This window comes from Rhinopithecus roxellana, chromosome 9 (assembly GCF_007565055.1).
Source record: "Rhinopithecus roxellana isolate Shanxi Qingling chromosome 9, ASM756505v1, whole genome shotgun sequence".
Lineage (NCBI taxonomy): Eukaryota > Metazoa > Chordata > Mammalia > Primates > Cercopithecidae > Rhinopithecus > Rhinopithecus roxellana.
In genome coordinates this window covers 53,851,910-53,871,837 of record NC_044557.1, presented here as the reverse complement: position 1 = coordinate 53,871,837, position 19,928 = coordinate 53,851,910, and the positions used below count along the sequence as shown (strand labels likewise).

Below are 19,928 nucleotides of genomic sequence, written 5' to 3'. Positions count from 1 at the left end.
TCATCTCTACAAAAATTTTCTTTTAAAAATTAGTTGGGTGTTGAGGCACGTGCCCGTATTCCCAGCTACTTGGGAGGCTGAAGTGGGAGTACTGCTTGAGCCCAGGAGGTCAAGGCACCACTGAGCCATGACTGTGCCACTTGCATTCTAACCTGAGTGACAGAGCAAGACCCTGTCTCAAAATAAATGGATAAAATTTTAAAAGATAAAAAAAAAGAAAATTAATACAGATAAACATATTTACCATGTGACTCTATTTTATTTCAAAGATCTCAAGAAATGCCCTTTTGTTTCTGGTGTCATTTTAGTTTAACTTAACCAATGCAGCTTGTGGTTGATGATCTATTTACCATCAATAAAGATTCTGGCTAGTTCTACAGGAGATTCAATGTTATTGGTTCTGAAAATATCTTTATCATAGAAAGTGCTATCTTTGAGACTACTGGAAGAAATGGCTTCTCTCCAGTAAATGTACCAAGCAACAGCAAAATATTCATGCATATTTCAGGTATTAAAAGGAGAAATTTTGAATTTCTTACAGTTTTTCATGTTTATATTATTCTCCACTGAGGAAGACAATCAAAAATTATTAGCAGAAGCAAAAAGCATCAATCATTTAAACTCAATGCTGTGCTCTTGGATAACTGCTCTTGTTATTTCATAATCTTATTAAATAAAGTGAAATCAAGTTTGTTTTCTGATCAATCATAAATGGATTCTTTAAGTATTCCTGAAAGGAAGTCATGTAGCGGTCTTTCTACTCCATTCTTTGCTTTAGCAGAACTGGCATTTTCCTAGGGACAGAAAATAGGTGCTTCTCAACACAGCACTTGCTCATATAGAGGTAGGAGGCGGGCCTAACTCTGGAGACAGAGCTCCAGCACAGGACCAGATTGAGGACTAGTTAAACCAAGTCCTAGATGAAAGTACCCCCTCTTTAGACATACCCACCAATGCACTATGTTTGTTTACCATTGCCATAGCAATGCCAGCAAGTTACTGCCCTTTCCATGGCAACGAACTGATGACTCAGAAGTTACCAACCCTTTTCCAGAAATTTCTACATAAACCTAATTAATTTGCATGTAATTAAAAGTGGATATAAATATGACTATAAAACTGCCTCTCAACTGCTATGCCCACCACATTGACTATGGGGCTGCCCTGCTCTGAAGGAACAGTCACAGATCCATTCCACTGCTGCTGCTGCTTCAGAAAAGCTGTTTTCTTCTACCACCAGCTAGCTCATCCTTGAATTCTTTCCTGGGTAAAGCCAAGAACCTTCCCAGGCTAAGCCCCAGACTGGGACTTGCCTGTCCTACATCAGTATCAACATTTTATTTCCTTTGTACAAGTTGTTGGGTGTTATCAACATCAAGTGTCTGGCAGTTCGGCTTCGTCATCACTACACTTACATTAGGATGTCCTGCAACTTTGATCAGTTCTGACACAGTGTTTTGAACCATATCAGGATCTCTCACATCACACTGAATTGCATGAACCTGCAAAATAACAAAAAGAAAATGACATTTTCCAGGTTTCTTAAACCAAACACATGAACAAATTATTTGAACATGTTATAATTCCTAAATCTAAATTAAATAACTGATTTTTAACGTACCTTATTTCCAGTTTGAGAAGAAATTTGTTCTGCGGTAGCTTTCAAAACATCCATCTTCCTAGAAATAAACACTTTGTATGACTTCATATTGTATTTTTCAATTTCATAAATTGAAGAATACAGATAATCCATAGCTTAAAGCATTTCTGAGAAAGTATAGATGTTATTTATATACAAAAATCAATGTGAATTTTTTCTAAAAGTCAAATTTAGATCATTTTTATATATTTGATACTAATTTATTGAATTAGTCACTTCTAAACCAGTTACTTTATCTACTCACAGATTTAAGTTATTCCTTAATAAGCCAGCTTTACAAAGAAAATATATTCATGGTTTAATGTTTAATGTTTAATTAAAGCAGTAACCATAATCATTCCCATTGAAGACAAAGCAACCTCCATGTAGTGCTTAAAAAAAAAAAAAAAGTTTCTTTTGAGACAAGGTCTCACTATGTTGCCCAGCTGGTCTCAAATTCCGGGCCTCAAGCGATCTTCCTGCCTCAGCTTCCCAGTAGCTGGGATTGCAGGCACACACCACCCCACCTGGCTCCATGTTAAGCTTTTTAACTTCATCTTCGTGTACAGAAAAAGAAATATTCTACCAATTATTTTAATTGGGGAAATTAAAATAATGAAAACATTTTCTACCAATATAATGAAATAAATAATAATGAAATAATTCTACCAATTATTTTAATTGGGGAAATTAAAATAATGAAAATTGTGGATGTTTACCCAAACATCAGTTCCACAATTTTCATTGTTTCTTTCATCTCAAATAGTACCTGACTTTTTCAAAACGATTTATTTAAATAATCTAAAGAATATTTCTAGTATTTCATATAAGATTAAGATGCTAATCAAATAACTCGGGCGAACAGTGTTTTCAATACTATGGCACAGAATAGTTTCTTCAAAAGCATCACCAATAGGCTTGAGGTAAGGGACTTACCGGCTGGCTATCACGCACTGAGCACCTAGGCTGGACAGAAGGGCCGTCATTCCTTTACCAAGGCCAGTACCTCCCCCAGTAATGAATGCCACTTTTCCTTGAAAACTATTAGGTGGTAGCATCGCTTTTTGAAGGGGTGGAAAGAATTTAGACTGCAAAGCTTCAGTGTTTTGATATAATATTTTTGTCCCATAACTGAAAAACTAAAAGGGGAAAAATGAATTGAAATTTGCATACATATATTTCCAAAAAACAGATGAATTTTTTAAAACATGCTCTTGAATTTAATAGTAATCAAATTCTTGTATCAACACAAACTCTTTGCAAACATATTGGTATTGTACTTAATTATTATTCTTTGCTTTCTGATTTAAAAAGAACAGGCTCTGGAGCTGGACTACATAGTACAGAATTTTCTCCCAAGCTGTATAACCTTCAGCAGGTTATTTGACCTCTCTGTGCCTCAGTTCCTTCATCTACAAAATGAGGACAATAAAATAAATTTTTTCATATGGCATTGTGAGGATTATATGAGTTATTATAGGTAAAGCACCTAGAGCAGTGTGTAGCATACAGTAAGCACTACAAATGCTTACATTATTATCTGCAGGTGTTTTACTTAAATTTAATTTTGCTGTGTTTTGGTTTGGTTTTTGGTTTTTTGGTTTGGTTTTTTGTTTGTTTTTTTGAGACGGAGTCTCGCTCTGTCACCAGGCTGGAGTGCAGTGGTGTGATCTTGGCTCACTGCAACCTCCACCTCCCGGGTTCAAGCGATTCTCCTGCCTCAGAATAGCTGGGATTACAGGCACGCGCGACCATGCCCAGTTAAATTTTTGTATTTTTAGTAGAGACGGGGTTTCACCATGTTGGCCAGTATGGTCTCGGTCTCCTGACCTCATGATCCGCCTGCCTCGGCCTCCCAAAGTGCTGGGATTACAGGCATGAGCCACTGCACCCAACCAAATTTAATTTTTAAAAAACTAACATAAAGCATTTTTGTCTTTCAACAAAAATAATCTGGATAAAAATCACTTTCCACCTTTGAATCACTGAAGAAAATTGTTAAAAATTCTCTATAAGGTTTATTAAATCAAATGCCTCTTCACATGCTAGCTTCTGGCCACAAAACATAAAACAGAATATTTCTGTTATTTATTTTAAATGGAGGGAAAAATCAATACATTTCAGAGTAAAAAATATTTGTATTGCCCTATTTTATATGTAACAGCTTGTACTTACATTACATGCAAACATCACTGCCATTCTCTCATATTTAATCATAAAACAAACTTTAGGTATTTAATATAATGAACAATAGGAGCTAACATTCATTAAGTGGTTACCACCTGCCAGGATTACATATCAAACTATTTAATCTTCCCAACAACCACATGAAATAGGTATTAGTTTTATCCTATTGTACAGAAAGGGCTCAGAGTGATAAAAAATATATATATTGCCAAAGTTGCAGAACCATGGTTCAAACACAGACTGACAGGCTCCAGAGCCTTCTCTGATAACCAGCTTGCATATTCCTCTGTCTATTCTCCGAGATCCTGCTAAGCTTAATGATCACACCAGGGAGGTTATGTGATATTCCATTAAGTTATGGTGGCAAGATTAAAACTCAAGTTAAAACTCCAGAAGCTGCCATTTCCTTCCAGAGTATTCCTGTAAGCTAAATAGACTGTCATCAGTTGATTCAGGATATCTTGAAATTTATCCTAAGGAAAGAATAAGAAATGTGGTCAATGATTTAGAACGAGGCTGTTCATCAACTGGAAATTGCAGAAGAAAATGTTTATAATGTGATGTTAAATAAAAAAAAAGAAACAAATATACAGTATGTTTTTAACTACAAATAAAAATATACGCTTAGAAAAAAAGACTAGAAGGAAATAACAACAGTAAGTAGTAGATTCAATATTTACCATACAGTCCTCAAAACAGCTCTATAAGGTAAATTCTATTGTTATTCCTATTTTATAGATAAAAAAATTGAAGCATAGAAAGGTCAAGTAGCTAACTTTTAAAAATAAATAATAATAGGGAATAAAGACTTAAATCCAGTATCTGACTTCAGAGTCCACCCATTACTTTACAGTTATGGCTAAGTGATGAGATTATAGATAATTATTTGCTTTTTTTGTTTGTTTGTTTGATTGGCTTTTAGTACTTTCCAAATCTATCCAATAAGTATGATTAGATCTTTATAAGCAGAAAAAAAGTTACTAAAAGACAAAATTTGAGATCATATATAAAATAATTGAAGATACATTTATAAATCCTGTTATGCTCCATAGTCATCATATTTATTTTAGCTTCATATTGACAAAGCATTTTCTTTTCATATCCTTTTGCCAAAGCACAGTAATCCAAGCAACTCCACAATAACCTTTTTCTACATAAGTGGCAGTTTTCCTTAAGGCTGCCAGCTGCCTTCAGAACTATTACATTAAGATGATGAATCAACAAGTTTACTCAAATAGAATGGTAAATTTGTCATTAATAATAATGAAAAAAGTATTCTAATTTTCTGAAGGCTTTACCATAATTTTTAACTTTTTAATGTTAATGTGTATAGGGGATTTGATGCGGGACTTCATGAAAATAATTAAACAAGATATTTGCATACAAACTTTATTTTTAAATTTATTTTAAAACATTTCCTCAACCTCCTCACTGGTAGAGAAAAGGATATAAAGGTAAAAATGTCACATGTGATAAAAATAATTCCTAGTGTCTATAATGTAACAGGTTATTACGTAGCACTTTTTTATTTATCTTATATGATCTGATCAGTACTAACCTTATGATTCCACTTCCCCACCAAAGTGAAGAAATTGATAAGCTATTTTAATTCTCATTACCCCCTAACAATACACAGCATATGTGTTAATATAAATTCAAGCCATCTTCTCTGCCTAAAAGGAAGATGCTCATTTCAACATTAAGACCCATTGAGATGATCAGATGTCACAGGATCACATCATACTCAATCCCCTGTTTCTACAAAGAAGCATCCTTAATAACCTGAAACAGTATTTTGGTTGGGCTTTTTTGAATTATAAAAAGTGGATACCAAACAGGCTTTTAAAGATTTTCAAGTCCTGCTTTATGGTTTTTAGAGAAATAAGTTTTTTTCAAAAATGTAAATAACACCTTTCATATCAAGATTGATTTCTCTGGAGATCTTCAGTGACCTAAAATTCTTAAAACTTTCTAGAGTCTTCCAACTTTGGCAATACAGAATTATTTTTTAGTTACAAGCTCTAAATCTCTCCCACAAAAAATTAGCTATCACCCACCTTCCTCACCATATTCATCCCTCTCCCACATCATATAAACAATAGCTTCCTCCTTCATGTATTCCAAAATTACAGCATCTAAACTAATAAGACATGATCACACTTTTAATCTTCAAAATGGCAATTCTGAGAGTCTTGACACTGCACCTTCCCCTCAAGGATAAGGACTGTATATCCGTGAGATACATACCTAAATTACTTAGGTATAATTTGGCTAGTCTAAAATGTCTAGGGTATCTCAAACAGAAGCAGATTAGTGATTCTAGGCCAAATATGTTTTGTTATCCTGCCCAGAGTTTTTAAAACTTGAGCCAACATTTAGATAATGGAAGAATTCACATAAAAGTCAGAAGCTCTACCAACACTTGGGCACACCTTCCTACATGATTAAGTACGACTATGACAGCCCTGTTGAGACAAGGCCTAAGCTCTGCCCAGCCCTGACTCACACAGGAAAAGTGAGCCCTTTTCACTGGGTGGCCTTTCATAAACAGGGCCTTCAAGGACTTCAGGCATCTGAGTATGTGACTCCTAGATGCCTAGTCTAAGTAACATACAAGAAACCAAAACAAAACAAAACAAAAAAAAAACGAAAGAAGAGGCAAGGCTTTATTTATTTTTTTTTTTTTTTTTGCACCATAACTAAATTTCATGTAAAAGAAATTTCTACAAAAATAATTGTTTAATGTGCTAGGTACATTATTAAGAAGATCCAGTTTCAAACATATAAAATTCATAAAATAACAGACTCTCATATGGGAGTTGTGAGGCTAAATGAATTATCTTTTGAGCACTTAGTTTAGCTATTTATCATCACCATCATCATCGTCATCATCATTATGGATGGGTCCTCCACATTAAAATTCCATTCCTCAAAAACATGGATGCCTTCCAAAGTCAAAAAGACAAAAATCAAACTCTTGAGCATGGCATTCAAGCCACTGGACAATATGGTGCCAATGTATCAATACTTTCCTAGCCCCACCTCGTGACTGGTCTGCCATGTAGAAGTAAACTCGACACTTGTAGTTTTTTTTTTTTTTTTTTTTTTTTTTAGTAGAGACGGGGTTTCACCGTGTTAGCCAGGATGGTCTCGATCTCCTGACCTCGTGATCCGCCCGTCTCGGCCTCCCAAAGTGCTGGGATTACAGGCTTGAGCCACCGCGCCCGGCCATACTCGACACTTACCAAGCCCTCAGCATTCCAAAAACTTGTCAACTACTTTCACCTTCTGGCCTTTGCTCCTGCTTTCTCATTGACCTGAACTAACCACTGTCTTTCTCAACCCAGCAGAATTGACCTTCAAAACCAGACAACATTGTGAATATCTCTGTCAGCACTTTTTAAATGGCACCCTATTAAAAACAGGCAAATGGAAGGCTTCCAAATTGGCCTGCTAAGGAGTTGCCGCAATTCGCATCAACATATCAGGATGCTCAGGAAGCCAGGGACACTACCTTATATTCATCACCACAGTAAAATTTCTGGCACCAATTAGGCATTCGGTAAATGCTTGTCTTACTGAATGTAACATTTGGTTGGCCATCCCAAGAATAGAAAATCTAAATCATCAGGCTGGGCACAGTAGCTAACGCCTGTAATCCCAGCACTTTGGGAGGCTGAGGCAGGTGGACCACCTGAGGTCAGGAGTTCGAGACCAACCTGGCCAACATGGTAAAACCCCATCTCTACTAAAAATAAAAAAATTAGCCGGGCGTGGTGGCATGTGCCTGTAGTCCCAGCTATTCGAAAGGCTGAGGCAGGAGAATTTCTTAAACCCAGATGGAGGAGGTTGCAGTGAGCCAAGATCATGCCACTGCACTCCAGCCTAGGCAACAGAGCAAGACTCCCTCTTAAAAAAAAAAAAAGAAAAGAAAAGAAAAGAAAATCTAAATCAATCTATGTTAAGTATTGAGTTACTTGCAAATAGAAAAACTGGGCAAAGGGCTTAGAAAGGTACTCCACACAAACAAAAAACAAATATACAACCATATTTATAACTAAATAAGCATATTTAAACAAAAGGAGACATAATTTTTCTCTTACTAGACCAGTAAGGTTCAAATTTTATCATATATAATACAAGAAACAGCTGATTAAAGCCACCCTTACAATCTGTTGATAAGAATTCTGGCAACTTCTTAGGAGGCCAATCTGGCAACATTTTTTTAATGTTAGATATAAATACTCTTTGACCCAGCAAATCCACATGCAGGAATTTATCTAAAATATATATATACTCATTCATCTGGGAAAGAAGCAGAGGGAAAAGTAGCTATGATCAAAGATATACATTAAGATGAAAATGAAATTAACAATTCTGTTTATAATCATTTTGAAAAGAATACTAATACATTTAATAAAAGAAGTACAAGACTTATAAATTGAAAACTACAAAACATCATTAAGAAATTAAAGACCTAAGTAAATAAAAAGACATTCTATGTTAGTGGATTGGAAAGCTTAATTTTGTTAAGAGGACAATACTTCCTAAATTGATACACAGATTCAACAAAATCCCTATCGAAATCCTAATCAGCTTTTTGTGAATGTCAACAAGCTTATCCTAAAATTGGTATGAAAATGCAAGAGACTCAAAATAGCCAAAGAGATTCAATAAAACATTGTTTGTAATAGAAAGACTACAAAACAATCTATGTGTGTTTCCTTAGGGGACATAGCCAATGAATTAGAGCACATCTATACTACAAAATACTGTTATATGGATCTATTATCTACCAAAAGAAGAAGCTAGAATGTATATGCTGACTGTAAACATTGCTATAGATGTATCATGTTTTAATTATTCAATAAGTATTTGTTGGATACCAACAATGTGAGACATTATGTGTTAAGTGTAAAACTCAAGGTAGAGAAATGCATGTAACATGCTCCCATTCATGTGGTTTTTTAAAATGAGGATATCTTCATACATATGTTGACATATGCACAAAAACCGTCAGAAGTATCCGCAAGAAACTATTCATAGTAATAACCATAGTAATAATAACCTTATGACACTGTCACTGCGTATCCTTTTATATTGCTTGAATGTTCAACATGTTCATAAATTTTTTTTCATTAACAATAGCTAACACAAAATTGAATCATATAGGTAAGCACACAATATGAGAAGTGCGTAGAAGAAAACAGAGCAAGAAAAAAATGGCATAGAATCAATTTCATGATAAGGACATATACCTTACTTGAAGCATAACTACTCTATATTAAACACTAAAGTGTGAACTATATTTATAAAAATAATGAAATATTTCCATATCTATTCTCTTGGAGCTTCTAAGTATCTGTTGGTTCAGGCTGAATGCATATTTTTGAGATCAAATTTACTCCAACTCAAATTCACATAAGAGTTTTGCAGACTGGGCCTTAACTGTCGTATTAAAATGTCAGCATGGTAAACACTGGACAACTGTATTTTTCAAAGGACGAGTTTGACAAATGTACATCTGCATTCCCAAAACACCTTATGTACTCCCTGAACACAGGAAGCCTTCCATAACTACTTCCCAATTTATTTTGTCCGACTGCTAGAAGGCACTTTCCTGTGCCATGCATGCATTCTTTCCAACGACCAGACCACTGCCACTTCAGCAGAGTGTATGTGGTCCTTAGATGGAGGCATCTGCAAACACAAAGGATAGTTAGGTGGAATATTCTACTGGATGTTTCAGTGCAAAAAAGGACAGTCTTGCAGAATGAAGAACTGTCTTACCCCAAATGCCAGTAGTTGCACTGCAGACACTAAAATAACGGACTACCACACCGAAGGTTTGCCAAAGGCCTTGTTAACTCATGCTCCATGGCTGTGTAGATTGCTTAAGCACATCTGCCTGCTCCTTAACTTATAGCAGGGCACTGAACAGAAGCCACTGATATTCTCAGCTACTGCAGAGCACGGATCTTGTTGCCACAGCAACATGAAGGTAAGGCTGAACAAATATAAAAGAAACTGCCTAGCTGGACTCCAAGCTCCAATGGCTAAGCTGAATTATGCAGTTGCCAGGAGCAAGACAGAAATTACATTTTTGAGTAATGATACATTTTATATCAGTGAACATGAGTCCTTGAAAATGTTGGTGCTCTATGCTCTAGGGTGTACATCTCATTTTATTACAGTGCCTATCTGTCTGCAGTTAGATGCAGACTGAACAGATGCTTCCCCAATACTACAAAATAAAAACAGATGAAATCACCGAGCTAAGAGGCAATTTGAAATTTTCAGCTAGGGTCTTTACTCCTGCCTGTCTCTGATTTGAGTCATCTCTTATTGATCCCCTATCATGTTAACCAAAACTATAATGACAATCTTTTTTAAACCAAAAATTAGAATCTCTGCTCTTGCAAAGAGTTTGTTTTGATTTGAGAATTTGCTTACATGAAAAAGTATTAGGGATAAACATGACATTATGATGGATATAGAGTTTATTCATTTATTCATTTTAATCAAGTGTTTATCGAGCATATATTATACCCCAGGCACTGTTCTAGGCATGGCAGTACAGCAGCAAAAAAAAAAAAAAAAAAAAAAAAAAAAGACACAATATTCTATTCTCAGCAAGATTATCCTTGAGGGAATGAGGGATACAGAAATTAAGTCAAATATGTAGTATATTAAAAGTTGGTATGTAGTGTGGGGAAAAAATAAGGCAGAGATTAGGGATAGAGCATTGCTACTTTAAACAGAGTCATCAGCAAAGGCCTCATTGCAAAGACGTGAAGGAGAAGAATGAATCATAGGGTTTTAGGCAAAAGGGATTGGGAGCAAAGGCCCTAAGCAGGGGGCATGCTTATGGATGGGGTAATAGTCAGGAAACCAGTGTGGCTGCAGAAGAAGAAAGGAGGGAGACAGGGCAGGAGAAGAGGTCAGTGAGGTAAAGGGGACTGGACCATGCAGGCTGAGTCAGCCACTGTGGAGACTTAGGCTTTTACTCTGAGTCAAGTGGAAAACATCTTCTAAGTTTTGAGGAGAGAATGGACATGATCTGTCTGAAGTTTTAAGGGATTGTTCTGGCTGCCATGGAGTGTAGAGGGCAAGGTTGGAAGCAGGGAAACTATTAGGACACTTGTGTAACAGGACAGGCAACAGATGGTGATGCTTAGCCCAGGATGCTATCATGTGAACTGGTGGGAAGTTAGCAAATAAAACTACTTGCAAGAACAAAAATCCCCAAAAATGAGGACATAATGAGTTACCACTCTACCTAATATTGCCTGGTCCAATTATTTCTTCTTTTTTAAGATTTTATTAATACATAACATTTTTACCTATTCATGGGGTACATGTGATATTTTATTCCATGCATAGAATGTGCAATGATCAAGTCAGGGTATTCAGGATATCCACTAGATCCATGATTTCTTCTTGCCTCATGCCCAACAACATGAGCTCGGGCTTTTGTTCTTGATTTATTTTATCACATTTTTGCCTATTTCATTAAAAGCATATAAACAGGTCTCCTGTTTACTGAAAAGAACTGAGAGATTTTTCTACCTCTCACCTTTACCTCTATATCCCTGTTACATCTGCACTGCCTTTGTGTTCTAGAAAAATTAAGATTTAACTGTGAGCCAGAAAAAAGGAAATGGAGACCCCATCAGACAGAAGTCATTAGTCTAGGTGAGAGACACTAAGGGCAGCAGAAATTAAGAGAAGACAACACATTCCACACACATTTAAAATGTAAATTAGCCTGAACCCAGAAGCCAACCAGCCAGACCTGGTGAGTAAGGTGAGAGCTGCGGAATGTAACTGAGTTCTAGTTTTAAGTGACTGCATGCAGAGTAATGCTGTAACTGAAATGACTGGGTTGGCATGAGAAGACCAAGTTGCAGCACTGAGGATAATGAGTTCTGCATTAGAAATGCTGCATCTGGGATGCTTCTGGAATAGTCAGGTAGAGATATCTAAGCTGTAGTAGGAAATATGGTTTTGAAGCACAGAGAATAAATCAGGGCTAAAGGTAAATGGCAACATCATTTCATCATTCCAGCAATTATGAAAGCCTACAGTTCTATCACTACTTTCATGTTACAATGCAATGTGAGAGTTTCCCAGATTGCAAGGGATCAAAGTGCAGTTGACTTTTTATTCTAGACTTATTTATCACTACCCTGGCACTTCCATCTCAGAATGATTCATCAACTTAGGAAGAGTGCTGGACAGCTGAGAACGCTGATCATTTTCTACCTAGAATTTTCTGCAAAAACTAAAAGTTGCTAAACATCAATGGCATGCTTTCTACCATCGGCTGTAAGAAACTCTGGATAACTTTAAATTCCCTCCTCTTTTGATGTCATTATCATGACCTTTGGGAGACATCTGAGATCCAGATTTTTTTTGTAATACTATAAAGTTAGCTTTGTAGTTTGGGCAGGAAGTTTGTTTGAGATTTCTTCAGATGCCTAATTAAGCTACAAGGCCAAGATTCATCCACTAACCCCACCCCCACCACCTGCCCTGCCCTGCCCCACCTCAGTGACTCCCTCTCCTCCTCTTCACCTGATACATCCCATCCATCTCTAAGCCCCCTGCCTTTTACCTCCCCAGTGTCCCTCTCTATTCACCACCTGATTTCAAACCCTAATCTCATAATATTCACAAACATTGAGGGCCTACTCTATGTCATCTTTTAACTGATCTCCAGATGACTACCAACGGGATCATGTTACTTCTCTCCTAAGATCTTCTAACGGCTCCTGGTAGCTGCAGAACACCCAGATTCCTTTGCTCCCCACAGCATATGTCTTCATGACTAGCTCCTGCCCCTCTCTCTTGCCTCATCTCCCCTGAAATTTACACTCAGGAAAACAAAGTACTCAGGGTTCCCCAAACACGAACTCTTTCCTACCTCCCTGTCTTTACACAAATTGCTCCCTATCGTCACCCAACATTCATCATTGAAACCCAGCTGTGAGAGCTCTGGTGCCTTCCCTAACACTCCCAGGGAGAATTAACATTCTCTCTTCCACCTCTGTAGCTTAATTATCTATATACCACTTGAGGAGTCCCAAATCCTACTGACATTTCAAGAATGATGTCACTTACTCCTCTTCTCCCTCCAGTCTCCACTTAATGTCTTCACTCAGGAGAGTGGCATTGTCCTTAGTTCAGGGGCCAAAGACGGAAATCTGGGCTTCATCTTACCCCATACATTCAAACCAAGCCCAGTTCATTTTAGTCCCCAGTAGCTCTAATGCTACACTCAGTTCAGACCCTCATCACTGGTGTTTTGATGTTTGGTCTTACTACTTCCAGTCTTACCTGATGATATTGTATTTCTGCTCACAATTTTGATGGCAACATGTCACCTCTGAGCACAGCCCTATCTCTCATCCTCACCACCAACCAATCACCAAGGCCTCTGATTTTACCTCCCAAATATCACTCAACTTTGAGTGTCTCCAAACCCAATGCATGCCCTTGTTGAGGTCACGATCACCTCTCATCAGACGAGAGGATTACTCAGGGTTTGGCCATTTGTCTCCACTCCCATCCCTCAAGACAAAGTTTTAACTCCTTAACACAGCTGACAGGCTGCTCACTAAGCGGTCTCTCACCTCCTGCCTCCCCGCTGTCTACTGATAACCTCCATGCTGGGCCTTCACATAGACTACTCTCCTGTCTAAAACATTCTTATATCTCTCCCTTTGGCTAACTCCTACTCATCCTTCAGGTCTCAGCTTTGATATATACCAAACAACAACACTCTCATAAAACTGCACATACTTCCCCCACGAGCAGGAGATGCTTCTTCCCCAGTCCTGACATCTCCCTACTGAGAGAAGCTCAGGTAGTACAACTCCAGTCAACCTGCTAAGGACGTTTGGATGCTTGTCCCTTGAAACCTCGTGTTGAAATGTGATCCCCAATGTTGGAGGTGGGGACTAATGGGAGGTGCCTCGGTTATGGGGGCAGATCCATCATGAATGTCATAGTATCATCCTCATCCTGGCAGTGGCAAGTGAGTCTGCACTCTTAGTTCCCACTAAAGCAGGCTGTGAAAGAACCTGGCACCTCCCAACACCCTCTCACTTCCATCTCTGCAAACTCCAGTTCCCCTTCACCTTCTGCCACAAGTGCAAGCAGCCTTAGGCCATCACCAGATGCAGATGCTCAGTCTTGAACTTGTCCAGGCATCAGAATCATGAGCCAAACAAACCTTTTTCTTTATAAATTAACCAGCCTCAGGTGTTCCTTTACAACAACACAAACTGAGGTACAATCTGTCCCTGCAGAGACAGTTGATATGACCGGTAAATTTTGACAGGATCGTTGGGTATGAACAGTCCTCCTTGGTCTTCTTCCTCTTGGGAGCCAGCTGCCTTCAGAGGGTAATACTCCACCTTCCTTCAGAGTTACGTAAGTCTGCCTACTTCGGGAGATGCAGCTGATGGGCCCAGCTGCCTCTCACAAACCACTTTTGTGTGGTTAAAAAGTGATAAAAGTGATACTTTGGCTTCCATCTTTACTCATTTTTCAGACTGGAAAAAAACGGATGCTATTTATTTGGGATCCCCTCCAAAAGCAAGAACACCCAACCTAACATGCAGCACATCACCCCATAACACCACTGGACTCTAAGCTTCCTGACAGCAGGGATCAGCTCTTCTTCTCACCCTCATATCCCTAGTAAGGTGCCTAGCAAAAAGTAAATGCTCAATTTTCTATATAAATAAGAAAAGCCCACCATGCCCTGTCCCCCAGCAACCTGACTGATCTCAGCTCCACATGCTTCTCTGTTCCCATACTTCACCAACTCCACAATACCAAACCACCTGAATTTTTAAAAATAAGCCACTCCTTCACTTCTTGATACATGCTATTCCTTAGGTCTGTATTGCCATTGGGACCACACAAATTCCAACTCCTGGTGTGACAGTAGGCTACTGGGGCCACCTCCTCCATGAAGCCTACCTCGCCTCCTCTAGGTATGCACAGTTTGGGTCATATATGCATTATAATACACATCTGCATCTTCACAGTCTATTGATGTCTGCTGGTGACTCACTAGAGTACCATTTTTCAGATTTCTTTGACTGTGAAGCATAGCAAGAAATCTGCTTTATATAGCAACATACACATGTTCATAGCAACACAGTACACATATTCATTCATGTAACAGATACTTGTTACGTGTTTACTCTATGCCAAGCACTGTTCTAGGTCTAAACAGTGAACAAAACAGATGAAAATATTTGCCTGCATACAGCTTATATTCCAGAATTTTACACTGAATAAGGAAATACTTAGGCTTCCAGATTAAAAAAATAAAGAAAGAAAGAAAACACATCTAGCTGGTTTTATACTGCTCCAAGACAATATTCATCATGAGAAAGCAATGAAACAAAGTTGACTCCACTCTAAGGGAAAATGTGACATCCAAGTAAAATTATGCCTATCCATCCTTTTACCAGAACCGATGCCTGGAATGATGTTCACCAAATGTTAAACCTAGTTAATTTTGGGTGGCCAGTTTGAGGTCATATGTTACTTTGTTTTTTTAACTGTATTGGTGAATTAATATCGGCCAGGAACCATTTTTCTAAAACTAGTGATTTTATTCTTGATAGTTACTACTTTTTTTTTGAGATGGAGTCTCATTCTTTGAGATATGTAAGTAATAATATATAAAATAAAATATATATTTTATTATATAAATATATATGTAAAAATTAAAAATAATATATAAAAATATAAAAAACAAAACAAAATAAACAACCTTACTACATGAGATGAATTTAGATATATCCTATTCTATTCCAATTTTTTTTTTTTTTTTTGAGATGGAGTCTCACTCTATCGCCAGGTTGGAGTGCAGTAGCACGATCTTGGCTCACTGCAACCTCCGCCTCCTGGGTTCAAGCGATTCTTCTGCCTCAGCCTCCCAAGTAGCTGGGACTACAGTCATACACCACCACGCCCAGCTAACTTTTGTATTTTTAGTAGAGACAGGGTTTCACCATGTTGGCCAGGATGGTCTTGATCTCTTGATCTCTTGATCTCATGATCTACCCGCCTCAGCCTCCCAAAGGGTTGTTTTGCTCCATTAAATTGATTTTAAGGCCTACTCATTCGTTATTACTTGTGGCTTAAAAAACATATATGAGACTATACTGCATTGAAGGTAGGAATGTCTTTCAACCACAAATTGCCAAAGAATGCCCAATACTTAGTAGGTACTTAATTAATTAGTGTTTCCTCATAAACAACTGAATGACTGTTTTCCTCAATAGAACTGAGAGCAACTTGACAGCAGTTGAGAGCAGGGCTCATATTTTTTATATCTTGAGTCCCAGGGCATAGCACAGGGCCATACACAAAGCCAGTCCTCAATAAATAATTATTAAATTGAAATGAGGTCTACTAGTCAGCAGCACAATTTAATAGAGCAATTCACAAATAGGTTTTAAAACAAATGAAACATTTGCCTTGGTTCTTGGTAACAAAAATATTCAAATTAGGGGTTTTAATTATAACAACTTGTATTTGCCCACAAAAACATGATGTTCCCTGGAACAACCTCCCACTTCTCAGATGTAAACACCTCTCCTCCCAGGAATTCAAACTCGAGGCTACATATGCTAGGAAGGGGACAAACCACACTAACAGGTGCCTCTCTTGCCTCCCAACCTCAATCCTCAAAACTTCCACATTTTTTTCAGCAAAGAAATTTCAAAATTGTCAGATTACAATTAAGTTTTAAATGAGTTCATTTTCTCCCTCTCAAACTGTACTGTCTAATGGTGTCAGAAGAGCTCGGATAAGGTCTGTGTGACCTTATTACTACAATCCTAATGATGTGTGTTAAAAAATGAAATCTCTGAAGACATCACAGAGCTGTTGCAGGTTTCAAATGAGAAATGTCTCTGAGAAAGAATCAGAAAATATAGGCTTCCTTTAAAATGATCTATAACCCAGTTTTCACAGGGAGAAAAAAAAAACTCAGCAAAAACCTAACCCTGCACAAATCTCACTTTTTAAAAGAAAGATCTCTTACTTGAGGGAACCACCATACTAATTCTTTGTATTCCTATTTGGAACTACTGCTGCCCGTATTTTTTGAAAAAGAACACCATGGCTGTCTATTCTATCAAATCAAAAGAAGTTTTTTCACAGTTGAGGTATTAATTTTTCTGCCTGGCTAAAGAAAACGTGCTTTTTAGTTTACTTATTACAATTTTGTAATTCAGATGTGCGGAAGGCTTGTCTTGGATATTGCTTCTTTTCGTTTTTGTTTCTCTTTCTTCTTCCTGTTTTCACTTGCAGTATTTTATTTCCATTATGGGTGCAATGGAGAGATGCTGACAGGAGTGTAGGCGAGAGAGAGGGGGAAGCCAGTGTGAGACGGACCTCTCCCAGCTATACATCTGGGAAGGTGAGTCTATAAACAGCTGGGGTTTTGTTTTTGTTTCATTTTTATGAGAATTTGTTTGCATTAGTGTTTAATTCCATAACACATAGATGGGCTTTCCTCATAACAAAGCATGTCAAAGACCAGTGCTTGCTCGGCCTGGTCCCTCTCTCACTCCTTAAGGGACGGGCGAGCACCATATTTTTCCCTACCTCTTCCTATTTACACACAAGTTGGAAACTTGCAGAACTGTGAAAACTTCGAAAATCACGTGTCTTCCCTATTCCCCTACACACATCAGGGCTTCATCTGAGAGTGGAATACGACCTGGGCCCCGGTGCTCATTCCCGGCGTTGCCCTTCGCCCCGGGACCTGGTGGCCCTCTCTCTGCGCCCCAAAACGCCCTGTCCTAGCTCCCTGAGCCCCTGGGACACCGGGTCCTCTCCTTGGGCCCCAAGACCTCGTGCCCTTTCTCTTGCGCCCCGAGACGTCCTGTCCTCTCTCCCGCGCCCCGGGTTGCTCTGTGCTCTCTTAGCGCTCCAGGACGCCCAGTCCTCTCTGCGTCCCGGGACGCCTTGGCCTCGCTCCCCGAGGCCCCGGGACGCCCTGTCCTCGCTCCCCGAGGCCCCGGGACGCCCTGTCCTCTCTCTTTGCGCGTCGGGACGCCCTGTCCTCGCTCCCCGCGACCCCAGCCGCCTTACCCGCCGAGGAGCGAGGCCACAGGGCAGCCGCGACCCCAGAGCAAAGAAAACCCCGGCCTGCAGCGTCATGTTGATTCTCCGGAACTCGGGCAGGAAGGCGGCGAAGGCGGTACAGCGCAGGGGGCGGGACAAAAAGAACAAAGTTCTTGCGGCTGGGATCGCTGCCTGGGCTGCCGGGAGCTGGGACGGGGACTGGGACCCAGGCGGCGAGGACGCCCTGCGGCCCTGACCTTCAGGTTCGGGCCGAGGGCGCCGCCCAGCTCGGCCTGGCCGATGCTCTTTCCTGCTCTCTGGTCCGGCCGGGAGTGCTTTGTATAGCAGAGCACGGAGGTCTCTGTGTCCTTGAGCGGGTGGATGAACCCCTGCGCCCTGCAAAGGTTTGCAGATTGCAGCTGCGCGTCCCCTTTTACACTGCCCACCAAGGGCGAAAACCTTTTTCAGTAGTATATATTTATCCCTTAAGTGCGTGTTTAAGTGCAGAGTCCGCGTGGCGCCAAGTCACATATTATCAGAATAATATGTTGGATGTAAAACACGGCCTCACTTTCCGTAAGGCTAAGAGCCTGAAAGACACCAAGGCCAGCTTCCGGCGTTTTGACTTTTCGCAGGACACACCGCCCCCTGTCGCCGAGATCCAGCGTGGCTCCGACCGCCTAACCTTGGCTTTTTTCTCGGAGTTATACACACGTTAAAGGCAAACGCAGATTCAGTATATCATTCTCCATCTTAGTGTAATATACCTGTTGACACAAGGCATTAGCTCAGATCACATTTCTTTCCTCATTCGTAAAATGTGAATGTTCATAGCTAATTCAGGATTTTAGATAAAAGAGGATGGGTGTGAGGTCCCAGGCTCAGGCTGATGGTAGATGATATTGAGTGTTTACTATGTGCTGGCATTTTCCAGCCCTTTATATTCAGAACCTGGCCCGGGACTCACAGCTAGGTCATACTAATCTCAAACTTAAACCATCACACAGAATACCAATTCAGACAAGGTTGCTCTGCGATCATAATAAGGTGAGGCAAAGCAAGTCATAGTTCTAAGCACCAACGAAAACAACTCATGATGCCACCCACAAAACACCAAACACAATGTCTCTCGGCCTAAATGAATTGCTATTTCTTTTCCAATTACAACTTTAACCTCATTCTACCTATAGACTTAATCTTCCTTCACTATAAGATTTATTGAGATTCTCACAGAATTGCCTGCCCTTTCTGACAACATCCATTCTAGAGTGAACCCCAACTTCCTTAGGCCATCTCCTAAATCATTTGAAATCCAAACCCTATAAGAAGTTCTTTCTAACATTCTAACACCTCTTACTGAGACACCCTATAATTTTTCATGGCATGTGTTCTTCACTGCAAAAAATAATAAACCCAACTGGTTCAACTGCAGATTTGTCCCTGGTTATCTTTGGCTGGAAGGCCTCGACAGTGCCCTGAAAGCAGTATTAATTCATTGTCTCAGTGTTGATTTTCCTGAAGCAGACTCTGAGGCCGGTATCCAGTGCAAGTGACCCATTTGAGAACCTGGGGAAGCACCAGCAGGGAAGAGAAGGTAGGCAACCCAGGTAAGTCATCCAGGCATCTGGCAGTGGGCAACTAGAGCTTAATGCCACAGGGGAAACTCTGGGTGGAAATGGAGAACCCACGCCTCAGAGAAATCCCATCCAAGGGATGAGAAAGCTGGGGTATTAGCACGCAAACTCTCACGCCAATGGTTGAGGGCCAGGACTATTGATTCCCCAGCACTCTGGCCTGTGACAGTAACATCAGGGCTTGCTTCAGAAAAAGACCTCAAGAAAAGTGACACAGACACTATCGTTGGAGTTAGATGGTGCCCTGAAATAGTGTTTACCACAAACTTAACTGCAATAAAAGTCTGACTCCCTTTTTTGACGTTTGATTGCTGATAGTTCTTCCCCTGTTTCCCACATCTGGGCAAGTCGATAAGAAAGCCCAG

At 39.4% G+C, this 19,928-nt stretch overlaps 1 protein-coding gene across 1 annotated transcript in view; it reads right to left on the bottom strand.

The window, feature by feature from the left end:
* The window catches only part of DECR1 (2,4-dienoyl-CoA reductase 1), a 46,301-nt gene extending 28,062 nt beyond the window's left edge, over positions 1-18,239 (bottom strand). Inside the window, exons 1-4 of the mRNA XM_030937535.1 lie at positions 17,957-18,239; positions 2,576-2,778; positions 1,622-1,679; positions 1,416-1,502 (exon numbers count right to left, since the gene is read on the bottom strand). Of these exons, the coding sequence (XP_030793395.1) occupies positions 1,416-1,502; positions 1,622-1,679; positions 2,576-2,778; positions 17,957-18,025 (417 nt within the window). The 5' untranslated portion in view covers positions 18,026-18,239. The remainder of the gene's footprint in view (positions 1-1,415; positions 1,503-1,621; positions 1,680-2,575; positions 2,779-17,956) is intronic.
* Positions 18,240-19,928: the final 1,689 nt, after the last annotated feature.